At 44.1% G+C, this 12,642-nt stretch overlaps 1 protein-coding gene across 2 annotated transcripts; it reads left to right on the forward strand.

The window, feature by feature from the left end:
* Nucleotides 1-522: 522 nt before the first annotated feature.
* Nucleotides 523-12,432, forward strand: hm13 (histocompatibility (minor) 13). 2 transcript variants are annotated; one of them, XM_062541526.1, is made up of 13 exons: nucleotides 523-927; nucleotides 1,955-1,987; nucleotides 2,809-2,907; nucleotides 4,606-4,688; nucleotides 4,885-4,973; nucleotides 5,332-5,417; nucleotides 5,812-5,937; nucleotides 6,410-6,467; nucleotides 7,099-7,182; nucleotides 7,521-7,557; nucleotides 7,749-7,851; nucleotides 8,279-8,364; nucleotides 11,162-12,432. In XM_062541526.1, exons 1-13 carry the CDS (start codon nucleotides 706-708, stop codon nucleotides 11,235-11,237), a joined length of 1,182 nt encoding a protein of 393 aa, XP_062397510.1. In that variant the 5' UTR covers nucleotides 523-705; the 3' UTR covers nucleotides 11,238-12,432. The 2 variants fall into 2 exon arrangements, with proteins under 2 accessions (XP_062397510.1, XP_062397511.1); XM_062541527.1 differs by lacking the exon at nucleotides 1,955-1,987.
* Nucleotides 12,433-12,642: the final 210 nt, after the last annotated feature.

Here is a 12,642-nt window from a genome sequence, read left to right on the forward strand (position 1 = left end):
AATCGTTAATTAGTAACATTTTGTTGAGCAGTAGGCCTAAGTCTACATGATGTAGGCTAGGCCTCTGCCTAAAACAGGGATGTCAAACATAAGGCCCGGGGGCCAGATTGGGCCTGCTGAGTGCTGATGTGCTCCCTCATGTGTTTTGGGTAGGAAAGGCAAATTGTGCAATAGGCAATATTTTTATGATATGATACATTTATTAAATCTTGCATAACAATCCTAACAAACCATTTTCATGAAGAAGGAAGCCAAAAAACGGACATGGTAGGCCATTGCAGCTGTTGCATGATTTGTATTGGTTTGCTCGTTTGGTTAAAGAAGCATCCTATCATCAAACAGCACTCTAACAGCAATGCAGAAAATTATAAAGACTGTCAATAACGGCCCCCACAAGGTCTCCTTCCAACACATCTGGTCCACTACTGCCTAATATGACTTTAACACCCATGAAAATCCACTCTTTTGCTGCTCTAACTGATTGACACCAGAACGATAGATGGCGCTGGGGAAACCTATATTGTGGGTTAGGTAGCGAAGAAGATGACAATTCCCGGAGACAGTTAGGAAACGTGGCCTTATGAGAAAAAAGAACCAATATTGATGTCGAACAGGTAGTGTTTGCGAACTCATCGACTACCCTCGCATTGCTCGGGTGAACACACCAGCTTTCATAGTTTTCCGACGCTTGACATTACAGCAAACATGGCAGATGTCGACCAAGGATCGGCAGCCCCGACTGAAACTTCACCGGCTCTGGACAGCTTGAATGCTACCGACACAAATGGAACTGATGTCAATGGAACAGTGGCCAAGTTCGTTGCAACACCCGAAGGCACAGCATTGGCATATGGCAGCCTTGTATTCATGGCCCTGCTGCCCATCTTCTTTGGTGCCCTACGCTCTGTCACATGCTCAAAGAGCAAGGTAATTTAGTTAGATATGAATTGTTTGACACAATCCAAGTAGCAAGCTAGCTAACTTAGCTGTAACTGATTTATGAGTTGTGGAATAATGCTTGTGATGTTCTGTTAATTTACTTGAGGGTTCACCTCCTTTGCGTTTTAACGTGAAACAACAGCACGCGTAAAGTAACATTTTAAACGTAATTGATAGATTTGGTCTGACAGCTGTGTAGCTAACGTTAGCCATTCATTAACCCACTGACTGCTAATGCGCTGCTAGGTAGCAAAACGTTAACGTTAGCTAACTTTAACGTTTGTTTTGAGGATGCTAGCTTGCTGTTGAACGTTAGCAGAATGAGATCGTCATTCCAACAGCTGGATGGCTTGCCAGCTGATATGAAGCGATTTCACGGATCATTGCAGATGTTGAGAGCTATCCTTAGTTAACGTTAGCTCTTGCTAACTTAACGATAAAGTTAGGCCTAATCTGACATGACAAAATGCACATTAGGCATGAAATTAAAATAGGCAATAAATGTAGTAAAACAAAATTATACCCTATGGTTCGCATGTGGTGCTAACTGCAGCTAGTGTTGATTAGAGTGAAATGAATGATTTGCAACACTACCGTTGTGAGAAGGCTGACTCCTGTGTGTCAACATCAGCTCCCGTCTCTGAAAAGTAACAAGATGGGATTTGTGTGCTCGCTTCTGAATCGGATGGATGACTTGTTGAGTAGATATTGGTGTAACGTGACTCGTTAACTTTCATTCGCTTGGTGATGCATGGTTCAGAGGGTTAAACACATCCTTTGTGAATGTTGATAACAGCTTGATGTTGTAATTACAGCGTTTACCAGTCAGTGAATGTGGTATTGGCCTAACTAACGTTATATGCGAGCTTCTGAGTTTACTCACCGCATCCGCGAGCCTCTCCATCTTGTATCCCTCGTGCCTGAGCGTGGCTTGTTTCACCTCAAGTATTGCACCTGACTTAACCTTCTGCAGCGTTTCTCTAAAATTGTTTGTGTACACTTATTTTATCCGTAGGGGGTTGCCGGCGAAAATGGTTACGAGTACCGAGTGAGTATTTTAAACCGATAGTACAGCGTTCACATGTCTTCTTCATGCTGTCTCAGTTTCACTCATTATCCGTGGTCATGTCATTCGAGCGTCTTAATTAATACGTTTTTCGACAGGTGAATAACGGAAATTACACTTCAGAGTCAAGTCAAGTCTATTTATCCGTGTCAGCTGTCCTTCGATACAGGCCGTCACGCTGCAATATTGAGTAGAACAACATACTGTCAACATGTTGACCTCTTGCCATTGCTTCACAAAATGAATTAGGCCTACACTTGGTGTGATATAATGTTACCTTTTTAATAGCAGTCCTCTCAGCCCACACTTGTACATTGAAGTGGATATTTGTACACTTTAGTGAAATGTGCCATCTGGGTGGCACATAACAAATCAAGACATTTTATATGACTAAGTAAAAAGCTGTCAATATGAGAGAAGATTCCCTGTTTGCCCAGAGTAGGTTATAAGTGCTGACCCATTTTTAGATTGACTTAATTCCTTTGTGGGGGCTCGCTAATTTTACCCATAAATCCTCAGGTCACTCCAACACATTACTCTCTACCACTCAGTCATGCCTAGCTTGAAATACTCTCATCTATTAATAACCAAAAAGCTTCCGAAACAAACTGGTGTACACAAGCCTTCATGGCAAAGCAATCGTGTTCACCCTTCTCTGAAACAGGGCTGGTTCTTGTGTGTTCGGGCTTTCCCACTCAAAGGTTTTCGTTCATTTGCATGAATAGGCACCATCTTAGCTGTAGCATGTAGGTAACCTGTAACCACTACATTTTTTTCTCTCTCTTGCCTCTCTTTCCCAATAGAACTCCTCAGACATGCCAGAGACCATCACAAGCAGAGATGCCGCACGCTTTCCCATCATAGCCAGCTGCACCCTCTTTGGCTTGTATCTCTTCTTCAAGGTGAGGTGAACACTACACCAACAACTGCAACAGCCCATTCATTACCAGTCTACACTTACTACAGATATGCTAGTTGTCACTGCCATTGTAGGACTACTCAATGACAGCATCACAGCTTATCAAGACTCAATCTCACAGTTTTTACAGCGGTGTCAGGATAATTACCTTCAACTACATTTAGACAAAACTGAAGAATTGGTCATTCACACATTAAATTCACCCTCTGGACTACACCACACTTACATCCACGATCAACCAGTGGATCAGGTCAGCAGTTTTGAATACTTGGGGCCTTGGATAAAGGCGTCTGCTAAGCAACCATAAACAATAAACTTGTTCACAACAACGATTCTATACCATACGCAAACTGTTGCCTCTCCTCTTCCTGCTGTTGCTTTGCTAAAGTACAATTTAACCCACCCTGCTGTGCTGCTCCCCCTGCATTCTTCACCATATTAACAGTCACCTGCAAGAACAAACTCATTAGAATCACATACACAGCCGTCAAGATAATCAGTCTAGACGTCCAGTAGCATCTGACACAGACGCCCCCCTGAATACATTTTCCAAACGGCTTCCATCGGGGCACAGATGCAGAGCACTGAACTAGACAAAGGCCCTCTTGAAATTAAGTTTTGTATCCACAGCCATCACAGTGCCGAACAAAGAACCAAAGATCCAGCTTTAACACAGTCTCTTATCTGTTACTTTATGTGGGTTTGTGTTACAATGATTTGCCTACTTGTGTGTCCTGATGTGTGAAGTCAATTATACCCCCCTGAAAGCCTTTTCTTTATCAAAGGAGTTACGTGGACACAGACAAGAGACACGTAGACCAACTCTTCCTGTTTTAAGAATAGAAAAAAACCCGGCACACATCATTCTTCCTCTTCCTGCTTTCTATCTTGTGCTGCGATGTGAAAGTTACACGTGTGGTGCTCTGCACAGCTGCCTCTGCTCACACTGATAACCAAAGATTCTAGAACAGAGCAAGATGGATCAGTTGCGTCAAAAGAATGAAGTACGGTACAGGGCGCCATTTTGGTAAGCTCAGCAACATTTCTGACACAGTTCCAATCATATAAACCCACCTCAACAGCTGTTTTTGCCGTTGCCAGCTGTTTTTTGTTTTGTTTTGTTACTCGGTAATGATCTGGCCGTGTGAAAGGCACGATTTATTACTTTTCGGCTTACAAAAATGGCGCCCATGGAGCGTTAGAATGTACTTCAAAAAATCCAACATATTCTCCGGCCAGTGATCCATCTTGCTCTGTTCTAGAATCTTTGCTGATAACCAATCATATGGTTGTGATACCTGAAAGAGAGAAATACCATGAGGCCCTCATTGCATCTGTTGTCTTCAAGGCCAGTCTTGTTATTTCATAATGTGGTGGGGTCTTTTGTGAATAAAATGTAATTACAGAGGTAATAATTACAGGAATCCTGGAGAATGAAGGTATCCTGGTTTTTGATGGTGTAAAAAACATCTTTCTTCTTGTTCTCTGTCTTGTAATGGCATATTTTATAAGCACGTTTGGTCTTGGGCCAGCTGATCCGTATTTGCTGAGTTTGGCCAAAGAAATGTCAGACATGATTTATCAGCACCAGATATAAACAACATGAGCTCCAAGGCAGTATGCAGCACGTTTGTTTTCTAAGAACATTCTCTCTCTCTCTCTGTGTGTGTTTTTGTTATAGGTTTTCTCACAAGAGTATATTAACTTGCTGCTATCAATGTACTTCTTTGTGCTGGGGATCCTGGCTCTGTCTCACACCATGAGGTAAGACCGGCTTCAGAATGGTTCTCCTTTTGCACCACAAGAGGCTGGTAGCGTGACAGGCTAATTGTATTGTGATGTGTGGAAGTCGTCCTCTGCCTGGCGGCACCGTTTTCGTTTTCTTTTCTTTCTTTTTTTGTCTTTTGAGTTTTTGTGTTTTCCTGGCTCTCATAAGTCATTATCTTCTTTCTCTTGTCAGTCCCTTCATGAACAGAGTGGTCCCAGCCAGTGTGCCCAATAAGCAATATCAGCTCCTCTTCACCCAGGGCACAGGGGAGAGCAAAGAGGGTGAGCACATCTCTCTCCATCTCTCTTTTTCTCTCTCTCTTTTCTGTCTCTCTTTGTTTCTAGCCTTTCTCTCTGACAAAATGTACTTAGTATCTTCCCTTTTCTCTCATCCTCTCCATCAAATCACATGGTGGGTATCTTTATACTATATGTGACATGTTTTTGTTTGCCGTAATTGCTAATTCCTGTGCTTTTTGTCACACTATTATTATTCAATTATCCATTTTCTTGACTTTGCTTTTTTTTTAACTTTTAGCCATAGTGCCATTAAGCACATCTTCTTGCAAAATTAACAGCTAAAAGTAAACACCGCTTGAAAAGCAAACCCTGACATGTCATTGTGCCTCTGTCCACTCAGAGATTGTCAACTATGAGTTTGACACCAGGGATCTCTTCTGTCTGGCTATCAGTGCTGTTGTTGGGGTCTGGTACGTCCTCAAAAAGGTAACATAGTCTTTAACCATGTCTCCTCTCTGACCATTTTTGGTTTTTCTGAAGCAGATTTTTGCCATTTTTAATGTTTGAAGATTTATTTTTTTAATGTCATGTTAGATCATCTTTGTGTTGCTGGGGTTGTGTGGTGCATTAACACAGTATAGAAAAAATACTTGAAAGAACTTTAACTCAAAACTTTTAGCAATGTTATCAAATTGTTCAAAGATGGATAAAAAGGTTTTTAATGATCAGACATCAGTGGCAATGTGCGTACCTACATTTCTAAAGTTCAATTAGATAGCTCTTAAATGCTTTCCAGGCATTGTGGTTTTACAAGTTGCAATGATTTTAAAGCTCTGGCATTAAATCTGTATGCGTGTGTGCGTGCTTATGTGCTCCACAGCATTGGGTGGCCAATAACCTGTTTGGACTGGCCTTTGCTCTGAATGGTGTTGAGCTGCTTCACCTGAATAATGTCAGCACAGGCTGCATCCTTTTGGGAGGCCTGTTCGTCTATGACGTCTTTTGGGTGAGTGGGTTTTGTTTTTAGTTATGCATGTTTATGAGAGTATTTGTTAGAATTTGAGGGATTGGTTTGTGCATGTGTCTTGTGAGAGAGGAAGAGAGCGAGAGCTGGCAAAGTGAATAGCGTGAAAAGAATAGTCAGGTTCAGAGTGCAGTTAAATGCTTCATCACGACACTATTACAACATACTGTACCCACCTCCTCCAGCTAATCTCACTCAGCGCTTGCACAAACCTGGCAAACATGCCTCTGACCGTTAAGATAGTGCAAACGGCTGACCACGGAACGCTGTGGTGGCTTCCTTCCTCTTCTCCGAACCTGGACTTTCCACCTCAGCTGTGCTCTGATAGATGTTGCATGTCTGTCGGCACCTCGCAGGTCATCCAGTGTGTGTGCTGACTCTCTGCCCAGCCAGCTGTTGATTCTGAGTAAACACAAGCTTTCGTTTTCTCTTTTGTGTGTTTTTGTCCGTGCAGGTTTTTGGCACAAATGTCATGGTTACAGTGGCAAAGTCCTTTGAGGCGCCCATCAAGTGTGAGTGTTTTATTCTGATGATTTGTTTCTAATCAGCTCTTATCACAAATGGCAAATATTGATTCAAGACATATAATAGTTATGGGCTTCTTGTCCCTAGTAGTTGTTTTAATGAGGCAAGAGCTTTATCAGTGTGGCTACTGTCATAACCCTTGAAACCCTCTGTATCACAAACATGGCACCTCTACCGAGATCGTGAGATTAGATACCTGGTAGATTAGCTGTCTGTAGACATGTAATGCATAAATTACAAAGTAGTTGAAGATACCGTTATGTAAAATTTGCTGGTGTGAGGTATAGAAAACTATTGGAAAGTGAGCCAAAGTGCTTGACAATAGAATACAGAAAGACAAATCCATTCTCCATTCTCTACTTACACACAAACACACTCAGGCGCGCACACACACACACATACACACAATACAGGCATATAATATTTACACTGCAGTGTACTGTCTTCCATCCACATTTCAACAGTTGCTGAAAGCTTAGCATAAATGTGTTATAAGCTGCGATTTAATAAATTCTGTCCCAGATGGCGCATGTCTGAGTAGCCCTTTAGGAGTTTACAGTGGGAGCAGAGAGAGTTAATCAAACGGCCGGTCTTATCTTTTCCTTTGTGTCCTGCCAGTGGTCTTCCCTCAGGACCTCCTGGAGAGGGGGCTGGACGCCAGTAACTTCGCCATGCTCGGCCTGGGCGATATCGTCATCCCAGGTGAGTTCGCAACACGGATCATACGTCACCATCCCTTTCGGTAATGTCCTGGCACTATCAGTTTGAAGGGAAACTTGTCTTTTATTGTTGTGTAAAATAAATAGGCAGCTAGACTTGTTTAATTAGGTTGTTAAGCCAAACATGATGAAATAAGCTGTGCACCTGCCTTTGGCCACTTTTGGCTGTGGGTCTAACCACTAGAGGGTGCTGTAACATCTCTCTTGTTATAGGGCGCTATCTCTTGTGCTACTGGGAGCTGTTCTGGTGACTCATTCATTCTGTATCTAGCTTGGCATCCTGAGTAACACTGTTCTGTCTACTTTTTCCTCATTTCCCAGGCATCTTTATTGCATTGCTGCTTCGTTTTGATGTTAGGTAAGACTGATATACTGTAAGACGTATTTGTGTGGTGTGTGTGTGTGTGTGTGTGTGTGTGTGTGTGTGTGGAGGGCGGGAGGAGTGTGCTGATGGTCCCATAAGCTGTCATAATACTTGGGCCTCATATTGTATATATGTACATAATGTATTGTATCTGAACTATCTGTGTATCTGTGTGTCTCCCATAGTTTAAAGAAGAACTCCAGGACCTACTTCTATACTAGTTTCCTGGCTTACATCTTTGGTCTGGGCCTCACCATTTTTGTCATGCATACTTATAAACATGCCCAGGTAAGAGGAAGAGAAACAACAGAAATCGAGAAAGTTATATTCCACATCTTTTTTCCTCATTTTTGAGTGTTCCATTTTGCATTTTGGACATATTTAGCTGATACCCTGTGTATGCTTTCTGAAATGTTTTAGTTTTTGGACGTTAATTTATAGTGTTTGGGTCTTGTCTATACTGCCATTTACAGTAATTTCCTGTGTATTAGCCACATTGTGTATAAGCCGCAGGGTCGTGTTTAATGCAAGTTAAATTTTAATTTTGCAAAATCAATATATAAGCCGCGGCTAATAGTTAGGAAATTACGGTAGTATATTTAACAGTGAACTGATTCTGACTGCTTTTGTAGATCAGTTCCCATTGTGCATTCTCAATCTTTCAGTTCTTAACTGATTTGTGTGTGTGTGTGTGTGTGTGTGTGTGTTCCTCCAGCCTGCCCTCTTGTACCTGGTGCCAGCCTGTGTGGGATTCCCAGTGGTGGTGGCCCTGCTTAAAGGAGAATTGACAGACATGTTCAGGTATCTCCTCAGCTTTCGTCTTTTATCAGGCTCCTGCATTAATGTCACTATGTATTTGTGGGCCTGTCTACTGTCTTAGTTACTCTACTGGCTTAGGTATATCCAGTACATCAGCAAATTGAGACACCATTGAGTTTAATGTGTGAATGGTGGTGGGTTTTATAAGCCTCCATCCTTTGGTGGACCTCCTTTTACATCTGCACCTGAATCAGCCATTAAATAAAATTGCAGATATCTGAAGTTGGTCACTTCCAACCATTTGGGCCTGAAAGAGTGGTTTAATTTTATTTTCTTGTGGTTGATGAAAGCTATAATAATGTGCATGGCTATCTGACCTGTGAGAGCTGTGGTATTCCGGTCTTCCACAGTTAACTATCCGAATGGTGGTTTGGCCACAGTGTGCAGTCGTTTTTCCCTTCTCCATAATTCATATCATATGTTCATAATATGTTTTCTTCTTTCTGTTTCATATATTTTTGTCTTTATTTCTTTGTTTATTGGTCTCTCAATCACACCCAGTACCTCACACTGATGTAGTACGTTGTACAGTAAACTCCTTGTAGGCGCACAAGGCCATCTCATTTGCCCACTCTCATACTTCTCATACTTCTCTTTCTCCCTCTCTCTGTCAGTCTCTCTCAGTCAGTCTCTCTCTCTCTATCTCTCTGTCACTCTCTCGCTCTCTCTACCACAAATACACATGCAAACAAGACAACACTCGCTTTAGGTTTATGCATAAACCCTATGCTTTAATCACTCTGTACCTTTCCTCTTGCATCCTTACACAAACGCACACACAGACTCACACACTCACAGCGGGTCTCTATTGGATTGGAAGCCATCACCAGTAGTCATAACAATACAAAGGGGGCAGCCAGGGGGTAAGGTGTGTGTGTGTGTGTGTCTGTGTGTGTGTCTGTGTGTGTGTCTGTGTGTTTGTGTGTGTGTGTGTGTGTGTGTGTGTGTGTGTGTGTGTGTGTCAGCTCTGGAGGGCAGCAGAGGGCACTGGCGGGACACCTGGCACCTGCATGGCCATGTGATGTGGGCGCAGGAACATTCCCCACACTCCTGCCAAAAACTGCCACTGGTCGCGACGATAGTAGTCACGGCAACGGCCAAGCAGTGACCTTCGTGCCACGCCTGGACTTTCAGAGTCCCCCCCCCCACCCTCACCCCCGTTTCCCCACAATGCTATTCAGCGTTAAAAGAAGTGGTCATGGCCAAATTAGAATAGAACCGCTCAAAGATAAGTGTCTAACTAACTAGCTAACTAACTAACCTAAACGTTTTGCTGTAGTGCAAGGTTGCAGAGCTGTGTATATTTGGTGATGTAGAGCGGGATGTGATGTGATGTGATGTGGGGTGAGGTGGGATGAGGTGGAGGGACCCTGCTTGATCCTGAGTGACCAGACTAGACTTGCCCCCTGGCTGGCCCCCAGTCTCCTTTCCTGTCGCGTTCTTTCAGTCATCTTTAAAGGCTTGCTTTTTTATCTCTTCCCTCTCTCATCTCTCCTTTCTTCTCTCACCCCTCTTTCTCTCCTCCTGCTTTTTTTCCTGCTCTCATGGACTTCTTTTCTCTACCTACTCTTCCTCCTGCCCCTCTCTCTCCCCCCTCTCTCCCCCTCTCTCCCCCTCTCTCTCCCCCTCTTTCTCCTCCTCCTCTTGGCTGGCGCTCAGCTATGAGTCGGCGGACGAGGTGCTGCCCCACACCCCGCGCCTCACGCACTACCCCACTGTCTCGGGCTCCCCGGCCAGCCTGGCCGCCTCCATGCAGGGCCCCCCCTCTCCCCCTTGGCGCCGCCGGCACACGCCCGCTAACATGTAGGCCTCCGCGTCCCCATCCCTCCAGGGGGCCTCTCACCAGGGCAGGTATGCCCCAGACCACCCCCCCCCCCCTCTCCTGCTCTCCACTCACCCTCCTGCTTCCACCATCACCCACCAGCTCATGCTGCCCCCATAACCACCCACCCACCCACTAGCCGCCAGCTTGCCCATCCTTGTGTCGTACCTCATCCTGATCTGGTGTGCCCACTCTCCTCATGCCAATGGTCCCACTGTGCCTTTGTGCCAGCGCTTTGGCCGTTCTCTATGCCCCCCCCCACCCCCCACCCCCCCACCAGTGTTCCTGCTGTGCTCTGGCTGTCATCTCACCACCTGCGTGCTGGTCTCCCTGCCCAGCGCCCTGCCTGCCTGGCGCCAGTCTCTCTTAGCCTGCTTTCACAACGAGCTTCCTCCTCACTCCCGTCAGCCTGTGCCAGTTCGAGCAGAGCCCCTCCTCCTCCTCCTCCTCCTCCTCTCTGAAGAGGTTCCAGGTGGGAAGACTGTGTGAAGGTGTCATTCTCACTGATGTGTGTCGCACTCACCTGACTGGTCCGGTCCACACACCTGAATGTTGCCGTATGCATCTCAGCTTGCTGTGTTCCCCTGGTCCAACTTCCCACAATTCAGCTTTATTTTTGTTTCTTTCTTTCTTTTGGCTCTGTTGTATTTCTCCAACAACCATACAGTGGGACACTTCATATTTTTGCCATCTTTTGCGTTTGGCTGTTTCCCTTTCTGTTTGCGGTGGCAAGAGGAGATGACATTTCCTACACATTGTTGTTTGTGAAGTGACCTTTTTAGACCTGTCTTTTGTGTATGACCTCATTGCCCTTGTGACTATGTTTAGCGAAACTAACTCAAATGTCCATCCTAACTAATTGTCGTGGTGCCGTCCTGTCACTTGAAAGCCGTATTGTCCTTCGTCACTGTCCATCACAGTTGTACTCATTCGAAGTGTCCTCTCTTCTTGCGAAAGGTACGAGGAGGTTCCCCCGGAGACGGAGGGCGAGGCGAAAGAGGAGACGACAGAGACTGAGAAGAAGGACCAATAACCGAGACGACTGTACACCGACGGCCTCCCCATCAACCCCCACCCTCCCCAGCGCCACCCCTCCCCGATTAAACTCTCCATCCACCCCCACCCACCACATTTCACAAGCCATGCTCCCCCTTCCTTCCTGGTCTCCGAACCAGAGGAGGCCCGGCCATGATGCTGACGTATCGTATTGTACATGGAAATGGCCCGTTATTCTCAGTAACTGTTTATGATGGAATGTTTTGTAGTCTGTAAATGGTTTATAAAACTGAAAACAAAAAAAAGTACAACAGCTTTCACGGTGCCTATTTTTTTGTTTGTTTGTTTGTTTGTTTTTTTCTCTTTTTTTTCAGTTCACTTTTTTCACTTTCAATTGTTGACCCTGCCTTTTGCATTCTCATCGATTATGTTTTTAAAATTTGGACCTCTGTTCTTGTAAAGACCAGAGTTTGAACCTTTTTTTTTTTGTCTGGGAGATGAAAATAGAAACACAAATGGTGTTTAGTGTATTTTTGAAAGCCGAGGCTTGTAAGATTAAAATGGTTACAGAGACCATTTAGGTTAAAAACGCGTTTCCTGAGAATGTCCAGCTTTGTCCCTAGTGTCTTGTTGTGCAGTGTGGTACTTTCTGTTTGTTTGCTTGCTTGTTTGGGTTCATAAAACCCGGTTTGAAACTGCACCATAGCATTGAGTAAGGGACACGTGAATGACTCGGAAACGTGTGACCATGTGAATACTGAAATGCTGTCGTAAAAGCTTTTCTCAATTACCTATTTGTGTATTTTTCAGAAGAGGACACCAAAGTGGGACCAAAATATTAGTCTTCTAGTTTTCAACTTCTTGTGTTTGTGTGTTTTCTTTCCACCTTTTGGTGTTTTATTTAAACGTTCTGGTCTTCAGATGGGGGCGGATAAGGTCACCTTGGGCTCAGGAGCCAGGGAGGGACTGTGCAGGGGACATGATCATTTTATTGTTTTGTTTTGTATGTACTTCTAGAGGATTATGTCATGTCCATAGATTCATTACAGTATGCTCTGCTTGGTGAAAGACAAAAAAAAGTGTCCCATTGTTATTTGCAGTCTCTTCCTGATGAATCTCATTTTCTCCTAATGTACCAGTGAAAGGCTAAGCTTCGTTGAGGAGCAGTTATCTTTTTTCTCTCACTTTTTTTATTTGCAATAAAGTGTGGTGTATATACCACTTGTAGACAAGCATAGAACTGGGTTGTATGTGTCTCTGTGTGGGTACCGTTTTGCTGAATGTCTACCTGTATTAACTGCATTCTGTGGATGCCAATAACCTGTGAAAATAACTGATATCATATCATGCTATAACTGCAGGTCCCACAATCTCCTTAGACTGAAGCACCCAGACTTGTCTGTGTAGTCACTAGGTGGCGCCACCAACCCAAGTAATAGAGT

Source organism: Sardina pilchardus, chromosome 7 (genome assembly GCF_963854185.1).
Source record: "Sardina pilchardus chromosome 7, fSarPil1.1, whole genome shotgun sequence".
In the NCBI taxonomy this organism is placed as follows: Eukaryota; Metazoa; Chordata; class Actinopteri; order Clupeiformes; family Clupeidae; genus Sardina; species Sardina pilchardus.